The sequence below is a fragment of the Salmo trutta genome, chromosome 14 (genome assembly GCF_901001165.1).
Source record: "Salmo trutta chromosome 14, fSalTru1.1, whole genome shotgun sequence".
NCBI lineage: Eukaryota > Metazoa > Chordata > Actinopteri > Salmoniformes > Salmonidae > Salmo > Salmo trutta.
Window position 1 is genome coordinate 26,691,546 of NC_042970.1, and position 13,036 is coordinate 26,704,581.

At 41.9% G+C, this 13,036-nt stretch overlaps 1 protein-coding gene across 5 annotated transcripts in view; it reads right to left on the bottom strand.

Moving 5' to 3' along the window:
* Positions 1-9,098: 9,098 nt before the first annotated feature.
* The window catches only part of LOC115207695 (plexin-A2), a 69,853-nt gene continuing 65,915 nt past the window's right edge, over positions 9,099-13,036 (bottom strand). For all 5 annotated transcript variants that reach the window (XM_029775076.1, XM_029775079.1, XM_029775077.1 and 2 more), the window contains 6 exons: positions 12,608-12,704; positions 12,291-12,484; positions 12,018-12,187; positions 11,682-11,894; positions 11,315-11,465; positions 9,099-11,017 (listed from right to left, as the gene is read on the bottom strand). In XM_029775076.1, the coding sequence (XP_029630936.1) occupies positions 10,922-11,017; positions 11,315-11,465; positions 11,682-11,894; positions 12,018-12,187; positions 12,291-12,484; positions 12,608-12,704 (921 nt within the window). In that variant the 3' untranslated portion in view covers positions 9,099-10,921. The remainder of the gene's footprint in view (positions 11,018-11,314; positions 11,466-11,681; positions 11,895-12,017; positions 12,188-12,290; positions 12,485-12,607; positions 12,705-13,036) is intronic.

Here is a 13,036-nt window from a genome sequence, read left to right on the forward strand (position 1 = left end):
GCACTCCCTCGCTGAGGCCCAACCCCACACCCCTTCTCTCACTGGTTACTTTAATCCTTCCTCTGTGGCCCTGCCCTACTGGGTGGATGGGGAAAGAGAAGGAGCATGGCAGAAGGGGGGAAAAGAGAAAGATGAAAATAATGGACTTGTGTTGGGATTCTAAACTTGTGTTTGGTGTATAGTTGAATGTAGTTTGAAAATAGTTCTGCAGAAACCTTCCAATATTTCTGAATAGTTTTATTTTGTTGACCTGTATTATATAGATTATGTTGGTTAATTAATAACTTCAAAGTTACAATGCCTGTCATAAAATGAAACATCCAGCATCATCAGTGTTTATAACGTAACATCTATTGTTCATAGTGGAGATGTTCACAGTCAGAGTCTAATTCTGTTGTGGACTCCTGAATGGCTTTGGAGGGAAGCAGTCATTCTGCACACAATGGAAGGTATTAGAGGACAATAGACTGTGAGCCATTTGCCTGTAATGGGCTTATGCAGATGCCGTAAGGTAAGGTAAGGTGCTAGCTGAAACAGTGGTGTGCTTCTTATGCTAAAGCACTTAAATCCATCCCAGCAAGTTTTAGCTGCCGATGTCCCCATCCAGGAAATCAATCAACACCAACAACTCCAATACTGTCAGCAGCACAACAGGGCCTACACCACTGGAGATGCCTCAAGCTTTCACACCCATACAGGGTACACAACACTCCTCTCCCTCCCCTTGTCGATCTTTGGATTACTGTTAGTTCTTCTCCTCTGTTCTTATATACAATGCACATCCAACATCTGGAACCACTGGTAGAGGTATGCTAAATGACTTGTAAAAAGCTCCAATCCCCCCCACCCCACCCCTCCCCCAAAGGCAGTCGAAGCCAACTGGAGTTTTTAAGACCTTCCTATACATTTTCTTTTTGTTTTTGAAAAAACAGGCCTGTAACATGATACCGAAGGTCCCCTGTCCCTGCTTTGACCTCCATCCCCCTCTCTACCATCACCCCATTTCCTCCCTCTCAGCCATCCCCCCCTACCCAAACCCATATTAGTAACATTCAATGAAAAACAATGGGGCACTGAGGTGGGTAGTTGGCCTCTCGCTGCTTCTCAGCCTGAGCTTTGCCCTCGTCCCGGTGGGCTGCATTTGATGGGGCAGCATGGGTAACTGGGTATATTGGGACACAGCTGGGGGACAGCGTCCATGTCACAGAAGTAAAACATTCACTACTGTTAGATAGAGGCATTCACTGGCTGCTTGAATCATGACTTCCTCTCAGATGACAGTAAATGCACAGAATACCCTTTTTCCTCTGTGAAAGGGCAATGGGAAGTGCCAGGGCAAATTCCTTTATCTGTTTCTGTTTCTGTTTCTCTCTCTCTCTTTCTCTCTCTCTCTCGCTCTCGCTCCCGCTCTCTCTATAGCTGTCTCTCTCTCTCGCTCTCTCTTCTCTATCCTTTCCTCTCAATTCAATTCAAATGGCTTTATTGGCCGGGGAAACGTATGTTTACATTGCCAAAGAAAATGGAATAGACAATAAGCAAAAGGGAAATAAACAATCAACAAACATTACACTCACAAAAGTTTTAAAAGAATATAAACACTTCAAATGTTATAATGACCTGCCACTGGCATAAACAAAGCATGTGTGTCCATGTATGCTGATGATTCAACCATACGCATCACCAACCACAGCTAATGAAGTCACTGAAACCCTTAACAAAGAGTTGCAGTCTGTTTTGGAATTGGTGGCCAGTAATAAACTGGTCCTGAACATCTCTAAAACTATGTGCATTGTATTTGGTACAGATCATTTCCTAAGTTCTAGCTGAATCTGGTAATGCATAGTGTGGCTGTTGAACAAGTTGAGCAGACTAAATAACTTGCCGTTACCTTAGATTGTAAACTGTCATTGTCAAAACATATAGATTCAATGGTTGTAAAGATGGGGAGAGGTCTGTCTGTAATAAAGAGATGCTCTGCTTTTTTGACACGACACTCCAAAAAGCAGGTTCTGCAGGCTCTAGTTTTGTCTAATCTTGATTATTGTCCAGTCGTGTGCTCCAGTGCTGCAAGGAAATACCTAGTTAAGCTGCAGCTGGCCCAGAACAGAGTGGCACATCTTGCTCTTCATTGTAATCAGAGGGCTGATATAAATACTATGCATACCAGTCTCTCTTGTCTAAGAGTTGAGGAGAGACTGCCTGCGTCACTTCTTCTTTTTATAAGAAACAATGTGTTGAAAATCCCAAATTGTTTGCATAGTCAATTTACACACAGCTCTGACACACACACTTACCCCACCAGACATGCCACCAGGGGTCTTTTCACAGTCCCCAAATCCAGAACAAATTCAAGAAAGCATACAGTATTATATAGAGCCATTATTGCATGGAACTCCATTCCATCTCATTTTGCTCAAATAAACAGCAAACCTGTTTTCAAAAAACAGACAAAGAAACAATTCACGGCACAACGCCTCTCCCCTATTTGACCTAGATAGTTTGTATGTATGTATTGATATGTAGGCTACGGGTGCCTTTAAACATTTTTTTACGCAGTTCTGTCCTTGAGCTGTTTTTTCTATTAATGTTCTGTATTATGTCATGTTTCATGTTTTGTGTGGACCCCAGGAAGAGTAGCTGCTGCTTTTGCAACAGCTAATGGGGATCCTAATAAAGTTATTGGTTATGTACAGTGTTGTAACAATGTGCAAATAGTTGAAGTATGAAAAGGAAAATAAATAAACACCTCTCTCTCTCTCTCAGACTTAGATGATGTGCTGCAGCCCAGGCTGTTATTGTCTCAGCCCAGGTAACCAACATAGATAGTGTGCATTTCTCTCCAGATTGTGAGAAGCCAATTTGGAAGGCATTTCTCCTCCTTACATTTACACTATGATTGAGGCGTTGCATAGACATTGCTTCATACAGCTTTTATTTGTTTACAGTATGTTGACTGTTGGCCACATCTGTTTTAGCTTAGAGAGATTGAAAACTCCGCCTCTGTTCCTCTAGCCGTGTCAATATTTCTTCAGTAACGGTACATTGACTAGACTATACAGTGCATTCGGAAAGTATTCAGACCCCTTGACTTTTTCCACATTTTGTTACATTGCAGCCTTTTTTAAAATGGATTAAACGCATTTTTTCCCTCATCAATCTACACACAATACCCCGTAACGGGAAAGTGAAAACAGGTTTTTAGAAATGTTTGCAAATCTATAAAACCTAAAAAACAGAAATAGTTTATTTAAATAAGTATGCAGTCCCTTTGCTGTGAGACTTGAAATTGAGCTCAGGTGCATCCTGTTTCCATTGATCCATCTTTGAGATGGTTCTACAACTTGATTGGAGTCCACCTGTGATAAATTCAATTGATTGGACATGATTTGGAAAGGCACACACCTGCCTATATAAGCTCCCACAGTTGACAGTGCATGTCAGAGGAAAAACCAAGAGGTTGAAGGAATTGTCCGTTGTCGTGTCTTTGGGCACCATTAAACTGAAGACATGTTTATCAAAATAACTCCCTGTTATTATTATTACGCGATTAAACTCATTAATCGTTTAACTGTAATTAACTAGGAGATCGGGGCACCAAGGAAAATATTCAGATTACAAAGTTATAATTTTCCTAATATAATTTTCCTATATTATAACATTATATATTATATTATATTAAAGTATAGGCCGATTATCTTCTGGTTTAAATGATGTATTTTACCTCGCGTCAGTCTCATTCCAAACGTTGTAAATTGTTGTATCTGCACGAACCCGGTCTTTACTAAATCATCCATACATCAACTGTCTTAAAATTATTTATTTACTAAACAAAGTAATTCACAGAAAGCATACAAACAGTAATTATCGTCACAAAGAATTGGTAGAGTAATGTGCCCTAGTGGGCTAAACCGGCATGGCGGCTTGTTAAACCAACAAGGGGGGGGGGGGGGGGGGGGGGGGGGGTCAGCTGAGAAGACCCTACAGAGTTGATAAATATTAACAATTTATATGCTAATCCTTTGCACATGAACGCTCACTCATTCGGGAACAATTGCAATCAATATATATTTACGCTCAGTGTGTCGTCGGGATCCTTGTTGGAGAGTTTTTGTCCTGTTGGAGAGTTTTTGTCTGCGTTCTCTCTCTCTCAGTTAGAATGGATCTTTCAAAGCGACATTCATTAATGTCGTTATAGAATGTATGTTTCGTCGGTCTTCGCGTTCGATGATATCAAATTTCTAGCTGCAGACTATTAATTAATATCAAAGACTTGTTATTATTCTGTCAGTATCGATAGTCTAAAAGTTTAACCACGTGGTATGGTCAAAGTTCAGTAGAGGAATGCATGGTCAAACCTTGGCTCTCTCTTCTGAGGTAAGCTGGTCTTAAGAAAGTAACCCTGGGTGGGCTTATATACTGAACGTAGAAAAACTGTCACGTGACGCCTTGTCCTGTCTGTGTCCCTGGGGGCGTGCCGATGACTGAGTTAAGCTTTGAACAGAAATACAATTCTATCACATTAACATCAGTACATAGCCTCTCAACATATTCCAAATAGCTTTAATCTTATTAAATCATTGTATACAACCATTTAGATGCAAGTCCCATAGCTGAGGCTATTATCTAAACCTTAGTATGTTAATATGGCTCTATTGTCTCTAATGAGTATCACAAAATTGTACCAAGCGGACCAGTTCGTAGCTGGATTCTTCACCGATCTTTTATACCTTCTCCAGAACATAAATGTCGTTCGGTTCCCCAATTCTGTGAGTTGGAAGAATTCCTTTGTCTCTCTATGAAACCCCTCTCTGTCTCAAAACCGGGCCATGAGACCGGACATTCTCCTTTAGAATTTTACGACCTCTCTCACCACAGCAGTGTCAGAAGTATAGAGGTCGGGGGATGGTGCATAGAAAAGGCCTGGTGCAGAGGTAGGGGGTTCAACTGTGTTCTCTGTACCCAGAGAGAGGGCAACGTCATGACACCGTAGAGCTCCAAGACAGGATTATGTCGAGGCACGGATCTGGGGAAGGGTACCAAAAAATGTCTGCAGCATTGAAGGTCCCCAAGAACACAATGGCCTCCATCATCCTTAAATGAAAGAAGTTTGGAACCACCAAGACTCTTCCTAGAGCTGGCCACCCGGCCAAACTGAGCAATCAGGGGAGAAGGGCCTTGGTCAGCGAGGTGACCAAGAACCCGATTGTCACTCTGACAGAGCTCCAGAGTTCCTCTGTGGAAATGGGAGAACCTTCCAGAAGGACAACAGTCTCTGCAGCACTCCACCAATCAGGCCTTTATGGTGAAGAGGACTGACAGAAGCCACTCCTCAGTAAAAGGCATATGACAGTCCGCTTGGAGTTTTCCAAAAGTCACCTAAAGGACTGAAACCATGAGAAACATGATTCTCTGGTCTGATGAAACCAAGATTGAACTCTTTGGCCTCAATGCCAAGCGTCACGTCTGGAGAAAACCTTGCACCATCCCGACAGTGCAGCATGGTGGTGGCAGCATCATGCTGTGGGCATGAGGAGAAAAAATGATTTAATCTATTTTAAGTAGGGTTGTAACGTAACAAATTGTGGAAAAAGTCAAGGGGTCTGAATATACTTTCCAAATGCACTGTACAAGGCAAATCTTCAATTAAATCATTCAAATGTTGACAATGCAAAATAGATGAAGATCCCCTTCTCTTTCCCTGTCCCTCCCTCTGACACACACACACTCATTGAGGAAGTCCCAGAGACGACTGTGCTTCGTCAGACTGGGTGACTGTGGTCTGTGCTACCATGGGCTTAGGACCTTTAACCTTATAGCTATGTGACCATGTGCAGCTCAGCAGCTGTCTTCTACCATCAGGCAACCCTCAGTGATGAGACAGACACTTTTTTTGTCACACAGACACTGGCATATGCATTTACACACACACACACACTCAACAATATACAGACATGTATCCAGTGCAACTCATGTCAACTACCAGTACGATGTTGCATTCTTCCTTTTGCTTTATTGCTAGTGTGAAGAGAACCTTTTGTTCAAAATGTTACAATAAGGTTACGTGAGCATGCCACAGTGTGGGGGTATTTCTATAACCCTCAAATTCAACAATGGACCTCAAAGCCAGGTCATTCTTCCCCTCTAATCAGGGACTGATTTAGACCTGGGACACCAGGTGGTTATCAGGTAGAACAAAACCAGCAGGCTCCAGACATCTTAGGGTAAGAGGCAATTTATGCTTGATCCGAAAATGTGGTCAGAGGGACCGTATGGATGGTGTGACGCAACTGCGGAGCTTCCGAAGTCATGCAGAGGCCAAATTGTGCTCCTTAACGCATCGCCGTGCGTCACCCAAATTTTGTAACAAAGCGGAGGGCTCCATATAGCTCCACACTGACATGATTGGTTGACGGTAGGTGAGAGCGAGAGGTCCTGTATAAACACAAACTCACTTCCTTGACAACTTCCTGAAGTGTAAGAAGTATGAATGCCCTGACTTACGGCAGAGGCCGTATCACCGTAAATGCTTCACGGCCAATGCAGATGTCGGATTGACCATGCAGAGCCTTTAAGGTTTGAATACCCCTGTTATATAGCTTTCTTAGTTGTTTTTTTCTATCCTGTGTAAATGATAATGGATTTGACCAGGAGATGGCGCCATCAGACTTGCTCATATATTCAATGATGATACAGTGTGTGAATTATGTTTTGTCAATACTATACTTAATACAACAAAAAGGCAACAAAATGATATGTATTTTAGGGAATATGTAATCATTACTCAATTAGAGATGGCATAGGGTGATATAGAGAATTATTATTTATCTTATACCGTTTCCAATAATAACATTATCTGATGAAGCTAGAATGAAAAAATGGAATACAAATACACTGACACATGTGGTTTTGCAGTAAGTCCAATCATTAGTCTACCTCTCTATCCAGGTCTCTACAGTATTTTCCCCACTCAAGAGAGAGTTGTTTCTGCCAGCCTTGTTTTTTTCTGACTGACGATGGATCAATACATTTTTGTGAAGTGCTCTCTGATACATGGACATTTAATTGAAACACACTTTTTAGGCATTGATGAAAGATGCTTGTAATGCAGTGTACACCTCCCAGCCTAAGAACTAAAAGTTCATAGCAATCTCAATGCTACGTTCTAGTGGCATGAAAATGATTTATTGACTAGGGTACATTCATTTTTTGCAAATATGACTTTTATGTAAAATTGATTAGTGTGTGAGAAAAGGTTAGGTTGGCTAACCACCTTGTTCTCACCTGAGCTATGACTGGTTGATGAATATTGAAGAGGTCGCCTGGGGACCAGACAGGAGAATAACAAGCAATGAACAGTAAACTGTAGGTCTAACAGTCTACTGTAGAGAAAAGACTATCCATCTATCCAACAACACTGACTGTGATGCCTATTCTAAACCCTTTATTTCATAAACAATTCATTTCAACTACATTATAGTAGAATCTGTGTGTTTGTAAATGTGCACCTGCATAATTTATAATGTGAGTAAGAAAAAGTGAGGTGAGATATTGAGTGAGAAAAATATATTTAAAATTTGTGCATAGATAATTAGCTACGCTTTCCATTGACTGTTCTGTTGCTCAGGATCCAAAGGGACTCCATTTAGTATTCACTGCAGTTACAGCGAAGAATGGAATTATTCTCCAAGATCTGCAGCGAGAGCAAGGTCTTGCTTTCCCTGGCTCAAACATACTGTAGCCAGGGCTATGGAGGGAGAAGACCGAGCTGAAGGACTATTAAAGCAGGCAGATTGTGGCTGTGGATTGAATCAAATAGGCTTTACTTATGTTCCTATCAAGCAGGGGGAAAGCACTCTCAGATTGTAGGGTTGTTGGGTTGTGATTAAAGTGCCACAGTGTTTCTTGTAGCTCTACTGTATTGTGAATCTAGCCAGTCTGTTTCTGGCCAGCCATACATATGCCAAATAAGAGGACTCCCTGTCGGCTGCTCGTCTGTCTGTCTGTGGGTGGAGGAGGTGTGAGCTCTAATGATGCTCCCCAGTGTTTCTCAGGGAGGTGAGCTGGCTGCAAGTTGCTGGGTGAAGGCTCTCTGACAGGCAAAGGAGTGAGGCGGTCAGTTCTGAAGAACAGGTACATTATAGAGTCTTAAACGTAAGATACCTCTCCCCCACTCCTTTACATAGAGCCCTGTAGGGTTAGTATGAATAATGAATTACTCTTATGATAAGTACCCTTGAGGCCCCCTCTATTGTACCTACATACTGTAGAATTGTATGCTGGCTGTAGGACAAGTGGTCAAGGACTATATCCAATTTAAAAGTTTGTGGCTCCAATTTGATTCAAGCTATTTTCCCAAAATGTATTTTCAGAGACTCTGAGAATTCAATCCCTCTTTATTTGCTCAAATTATTTATCTTAGCTCAATAACATACCCAGGATCATTTTCTTAGAAAAAAGACAGACCTGAAGTTGGAATTTACTTTTCCAAACTCACTTTGTTGAAGACTTATTTCAGAGGTCTAAAGGCATCAGTAATAATGGAGATGGAGCCAAATCAATGTTAGCAATTACCCAGATTAATGAACAAGAGTAGGACAATATCCCGGAGATCATGGTTGACCTCTGACATCAGACTGTGGGAGCCCTGTCCAGAGACAGGGCCCTGTCCGATACCAATTTACAACACTATTCAATTTGCATGCTGATGCGGCCTAAGCATGGTGAGTAGAGTAGGCTACATGGTTGGGTTGTCAAGGGCTGCTTACGCCGGCACGACAGACAAATCACCTCCCCAATAACAGCATCAGACATTGGCTCCAGTGTGAGAATGGGAACACAGAGTGGAGTGGCCATGAATTATGAAACATAAAACGCTTGAGTAGATAATCCACTGCATGTTAGCTTCATCGTGAGGATTGGGAGACGGGCCAAGTTGGCGTCAATGCCATCTATTCTGTTGGTCTAAAATATTGTCCAAAATAATATGCGTATCTGTAAGCTACTAGTGTAACATATCCTCAAGGCTCTCACATTCTAGTTATGACTCATTCATGCTAATTCAAAAACACATTATTGCTGTAAAAGAATCCAGACAAATGTATTTCCTCAAGTTGACTTTTAATGTATAGCAACAGTACAAAGTGAATCGTTTGCTTGCAAAATAGGAGTGTTTTGTATGTACAGTATTTATAGAATAATATATTGTTTTTAAAAAGGTTCAATGTTAAAATGTCTTACAGTTTATTGCACAACACATTTCTAAATGATCATCATCAAAACGTCACACATGAAACAGTGTAGCTATAATAGTGGGAGGGAATATTTGTAATATTTTTATTTTTTTTACACAAACAGGACATGACAGGTTTTTTATTCTTTTCTTTAACCTCTTAGTTTTTATACTCTTTTACAATGACTGTAGAATAACGGAGAAATCATCAGGAGTGTAATAAATGTCTTCAATGCAGATAAAGATAAACACAAACCCTGGATTAAAGCAATCCTCTGGAGTGTCCAGTTTTATAATGACCATCTTTAAGATTGCACTCAATGAATGCAGCAGCAAAAATAATAAGTAATTTGAATATGTTAAAATCAAATCATTTAAATGGCTATTCTGTCATGTTGATCTCATTCTGTAAAAACATTCATGGGACATTTAAAAGAATGATACAGACTACTTGATGCAAAAGGAATCTTGAGTGTCCACCTTTAAAAGCATGCTACGTGGAACCCTGAGGAAAATATAACACACAACAAAGATCTACTGTAATTCAAGTATCATGTTCAGTGTAAACAATGACTGATGGCTGAGAAGTCTCATTAACCAGGATGAAAATGATCTGGCCCACAGGAAGTAGTTAGCTGTCATTAATCTTCCAGCTCTATGGAATGATTCCCAAAGCTCCATTTGGCTACTTTGGGTCACTGGTAATCTAGTTCTTCCCTCACTTCCCTCATGTCTGTCATCCCCAGAGTGCCTTAATAACTTAAGTTATTATTCACCTTATTCAACAATTTTATATATAATTCCTACTTTGTCTACAGGGCATTTAGGCCTAGTATGATAAACTTTTGGCACTAAGAGGTCAACAAACTGAAGTGATCATTTTAAATAAGTTATATATTTGTAATGGCTTTCTATATAGATGTGTTCTATTTATAATGTATGGAATTCTGATGGCTTAATTCAATCAAATATGCACTGCAGTATTTACACAATAGCATAAATAGATTCACAGAAAGATTTTGGGCACCAGATTACCTCCTCTCGCCATGCACCCAGTGTCCAGATTTAGGCACATGTTTACACAGGCAGTAGGCAGTGTAACTGTGTAACCATTGCTAAAGCAGATTTGATTGGATCCAGCCCAAAGTATGCAAAAATGGAATTCAACCCTCAACCTGTAATAATAGCGTTGTGTGTTGTCTGGAAAGCTGAGTGTCGGGCAGAGAGGTAGCCAAACAAAAAAATTATGCTACTTTGGATGACATGGAGATTCAGGATAACATTTTACTGCCACCCAATCTCAGAGTAAATTCTAACTTTCATAGAGCCTTCATATGGTTTCTTAAAGGCTTATTAGACTTGTCCACTGAAGTGGAAATGCCAGTCCAAGGCCATCATATGTATGTCATTAGTTCATACTTAGATAAATGTATTTTGTTTTTGTAGTAAAAACAGAAAGTTATGTTGTCTTTGCCTTCACATGTGGTCTCATTGCAGCCAACAGAAAGAGAACAGCAGTGCTTGGTGAGTTTGCTTGTCTATCCATGTTCTTCCCTTGTTGAGCACTCAGGCTGAATTATTCTGTAGTTCACTTCACCTGCGGCTTTTGGGTGTGCTTGCTCTGCTGACAGCTTGTGGCCTGTGCCTTGTCATGTCAGTGTGTCTCTGAGTACACACATCTGTATGTCTGTCTCAGCTCTCCACAGACATGGCTGCGATGATCTGCTCCAACTTGTAGGCCAGCCGCTGCTTCTGGGCCTGCTCATCCTGCTCCAGGGCCTCAATGATCTGACGCACACACACACACACACACACACACACACACACACACACACACACACACACACACACACACACACACACACACACACACACACACACACACACACACACACACACACACACACACAAAATCAGCAAAGCAGGCAGGGAAACTGTACTTTGTGCTGCAAATTCCCTCCTGTTACGACACATAGACAGGCTAAGGGATACTTTGATAATAGTTTGAATCTAGATGCATATGTTTTGAATGCCACCCTGGCCCCCTACTATAATGTGTAAAGATATTGAGGTATAGGACCTCACCTCTTGGCTGTACTTGCTGACGTAGGCGTAGATCTCGTGAAGGGCACTGAGCACATTGAACTCATTGGAGTGAAGGCGGGCCTGCTCGGCCAGGTAGGCATTCATGTCCTGGTCGCTGATGGCAGGCAAGCGGTTTATGTCTGCGTAGTACCTAGAGGGAGACAGAGACACACACTGTACTGTCAGCAGCCATCAAGCCTGGGGGTTAGAGTTGTTCTGTCAGCCCACGTGTGACTGTAAGATATAAAGGCAGTCTGGCTAATAAAGTCTGTCTACCTCAGTCATTTCAGTGGGAAATAATAACTAAGAATCGAATTAATAATATCACAGTTGAGTGATGTAACTAACACACACACACACATCTCACCTCTCTACCCAGCTCTTGTAGTGGGGGATGTCCTTGGCGTAGAGTAGCTTGGTGGAGGGGGAGTCCTTGCCCAGGCGATGCTCTGAGGTAGAGCAGGAGTCCATGAAGGTCTGCGCCACAACAGACAGACAGGCATCTGTGATGCTGCTCTTGTGGATGTCAAACACAAACTGAGGGTTCTTGATCACATTCACCCAGAAGCGCAGAGGCAGGCTGGGGCAGAGAGAGGACGAGAAATACAATTTTCCAAACAGTCTATATATTAAGACAATAAGTATAAATTCATTATTTTGTACTGTTGCTTTCAAGTAGCATATTAAATCTGCACTCCCTCACCAGTTGCTTTTCCATGTGTGGCGAACATCCATGTCATGGATGCCATGCTTGTCAGCCTGCTCGTCCAGGAAGTCAAACATGTACTTGATGGCGAGTGGCAGAGCACTGCCCCAGCAGACGGTGCTGAACAAAGTCTCAAACAGGTCATCGACAAACTTCTGCAGCGTACCCTAACAAAAACACCACAGCAATGTTAAAAGCACACCATATTGTTGGAACATACTTACTGAATCTGTAATTGCTAAGATGCTCTGGGAGAGGGTGAGGTAATACCTTAGTAGCCAGTAGCCTGGTCAGGTAGATTTCTGACACCATCTTGGAGCCGCGTTCGCCCTCCTTCTGGTCCCCGTGGTCGTGGTTCTTGACCAGGTGCCACACCTTCACCCCACTCTCCATGTCCGGGGTGAGCATGGGCATGCGGGAGTGAGGGCTGTCAGGGCTGGTGGGGTTGGAGCGGAACGGTACATCTGCAGACAGACGGACGGTCTCAAAACGTGATCAGGAACATCAGTAGGTCAGGTAGAATAATTAATAGGTAAGTGAGTGGTTTGGTGGTGATGGTGGCTCCAGGACAAGCCTGACTGACTGACCGTATCGGCTAATGCTGCGTGGGAAGCTGGCTGAGGAGGGCAGGTTGTGAGAGGACATCTGCTTGGGCACCAGGGCCACCACACAGCGGTCTGACACCTGCAGGATTCATAGGAGAAACACAAGGGTTCATGTCAATTTGACCCACTCCCAATTCAACATTATTGGGTCAGAATGATTTCCACAGAAACACGACATTGATATGATGAATCCAGCCTGATGAGACCTATAGGAGTTATTTAATTTACTATTTGAGATATATAATGAACTTGATAATACAGTCTGTGAAATAAAACATGCATTTGCAGTGATCTAGCAAGGACTATTTTTTAGATATCGGTTGCTATGCTATAAATGCCATTGATGATGCTTTGTGTGATATCCATTTCATGCTGAGAAATGACCTATAGAGTCTGCTCACTTATGCTATG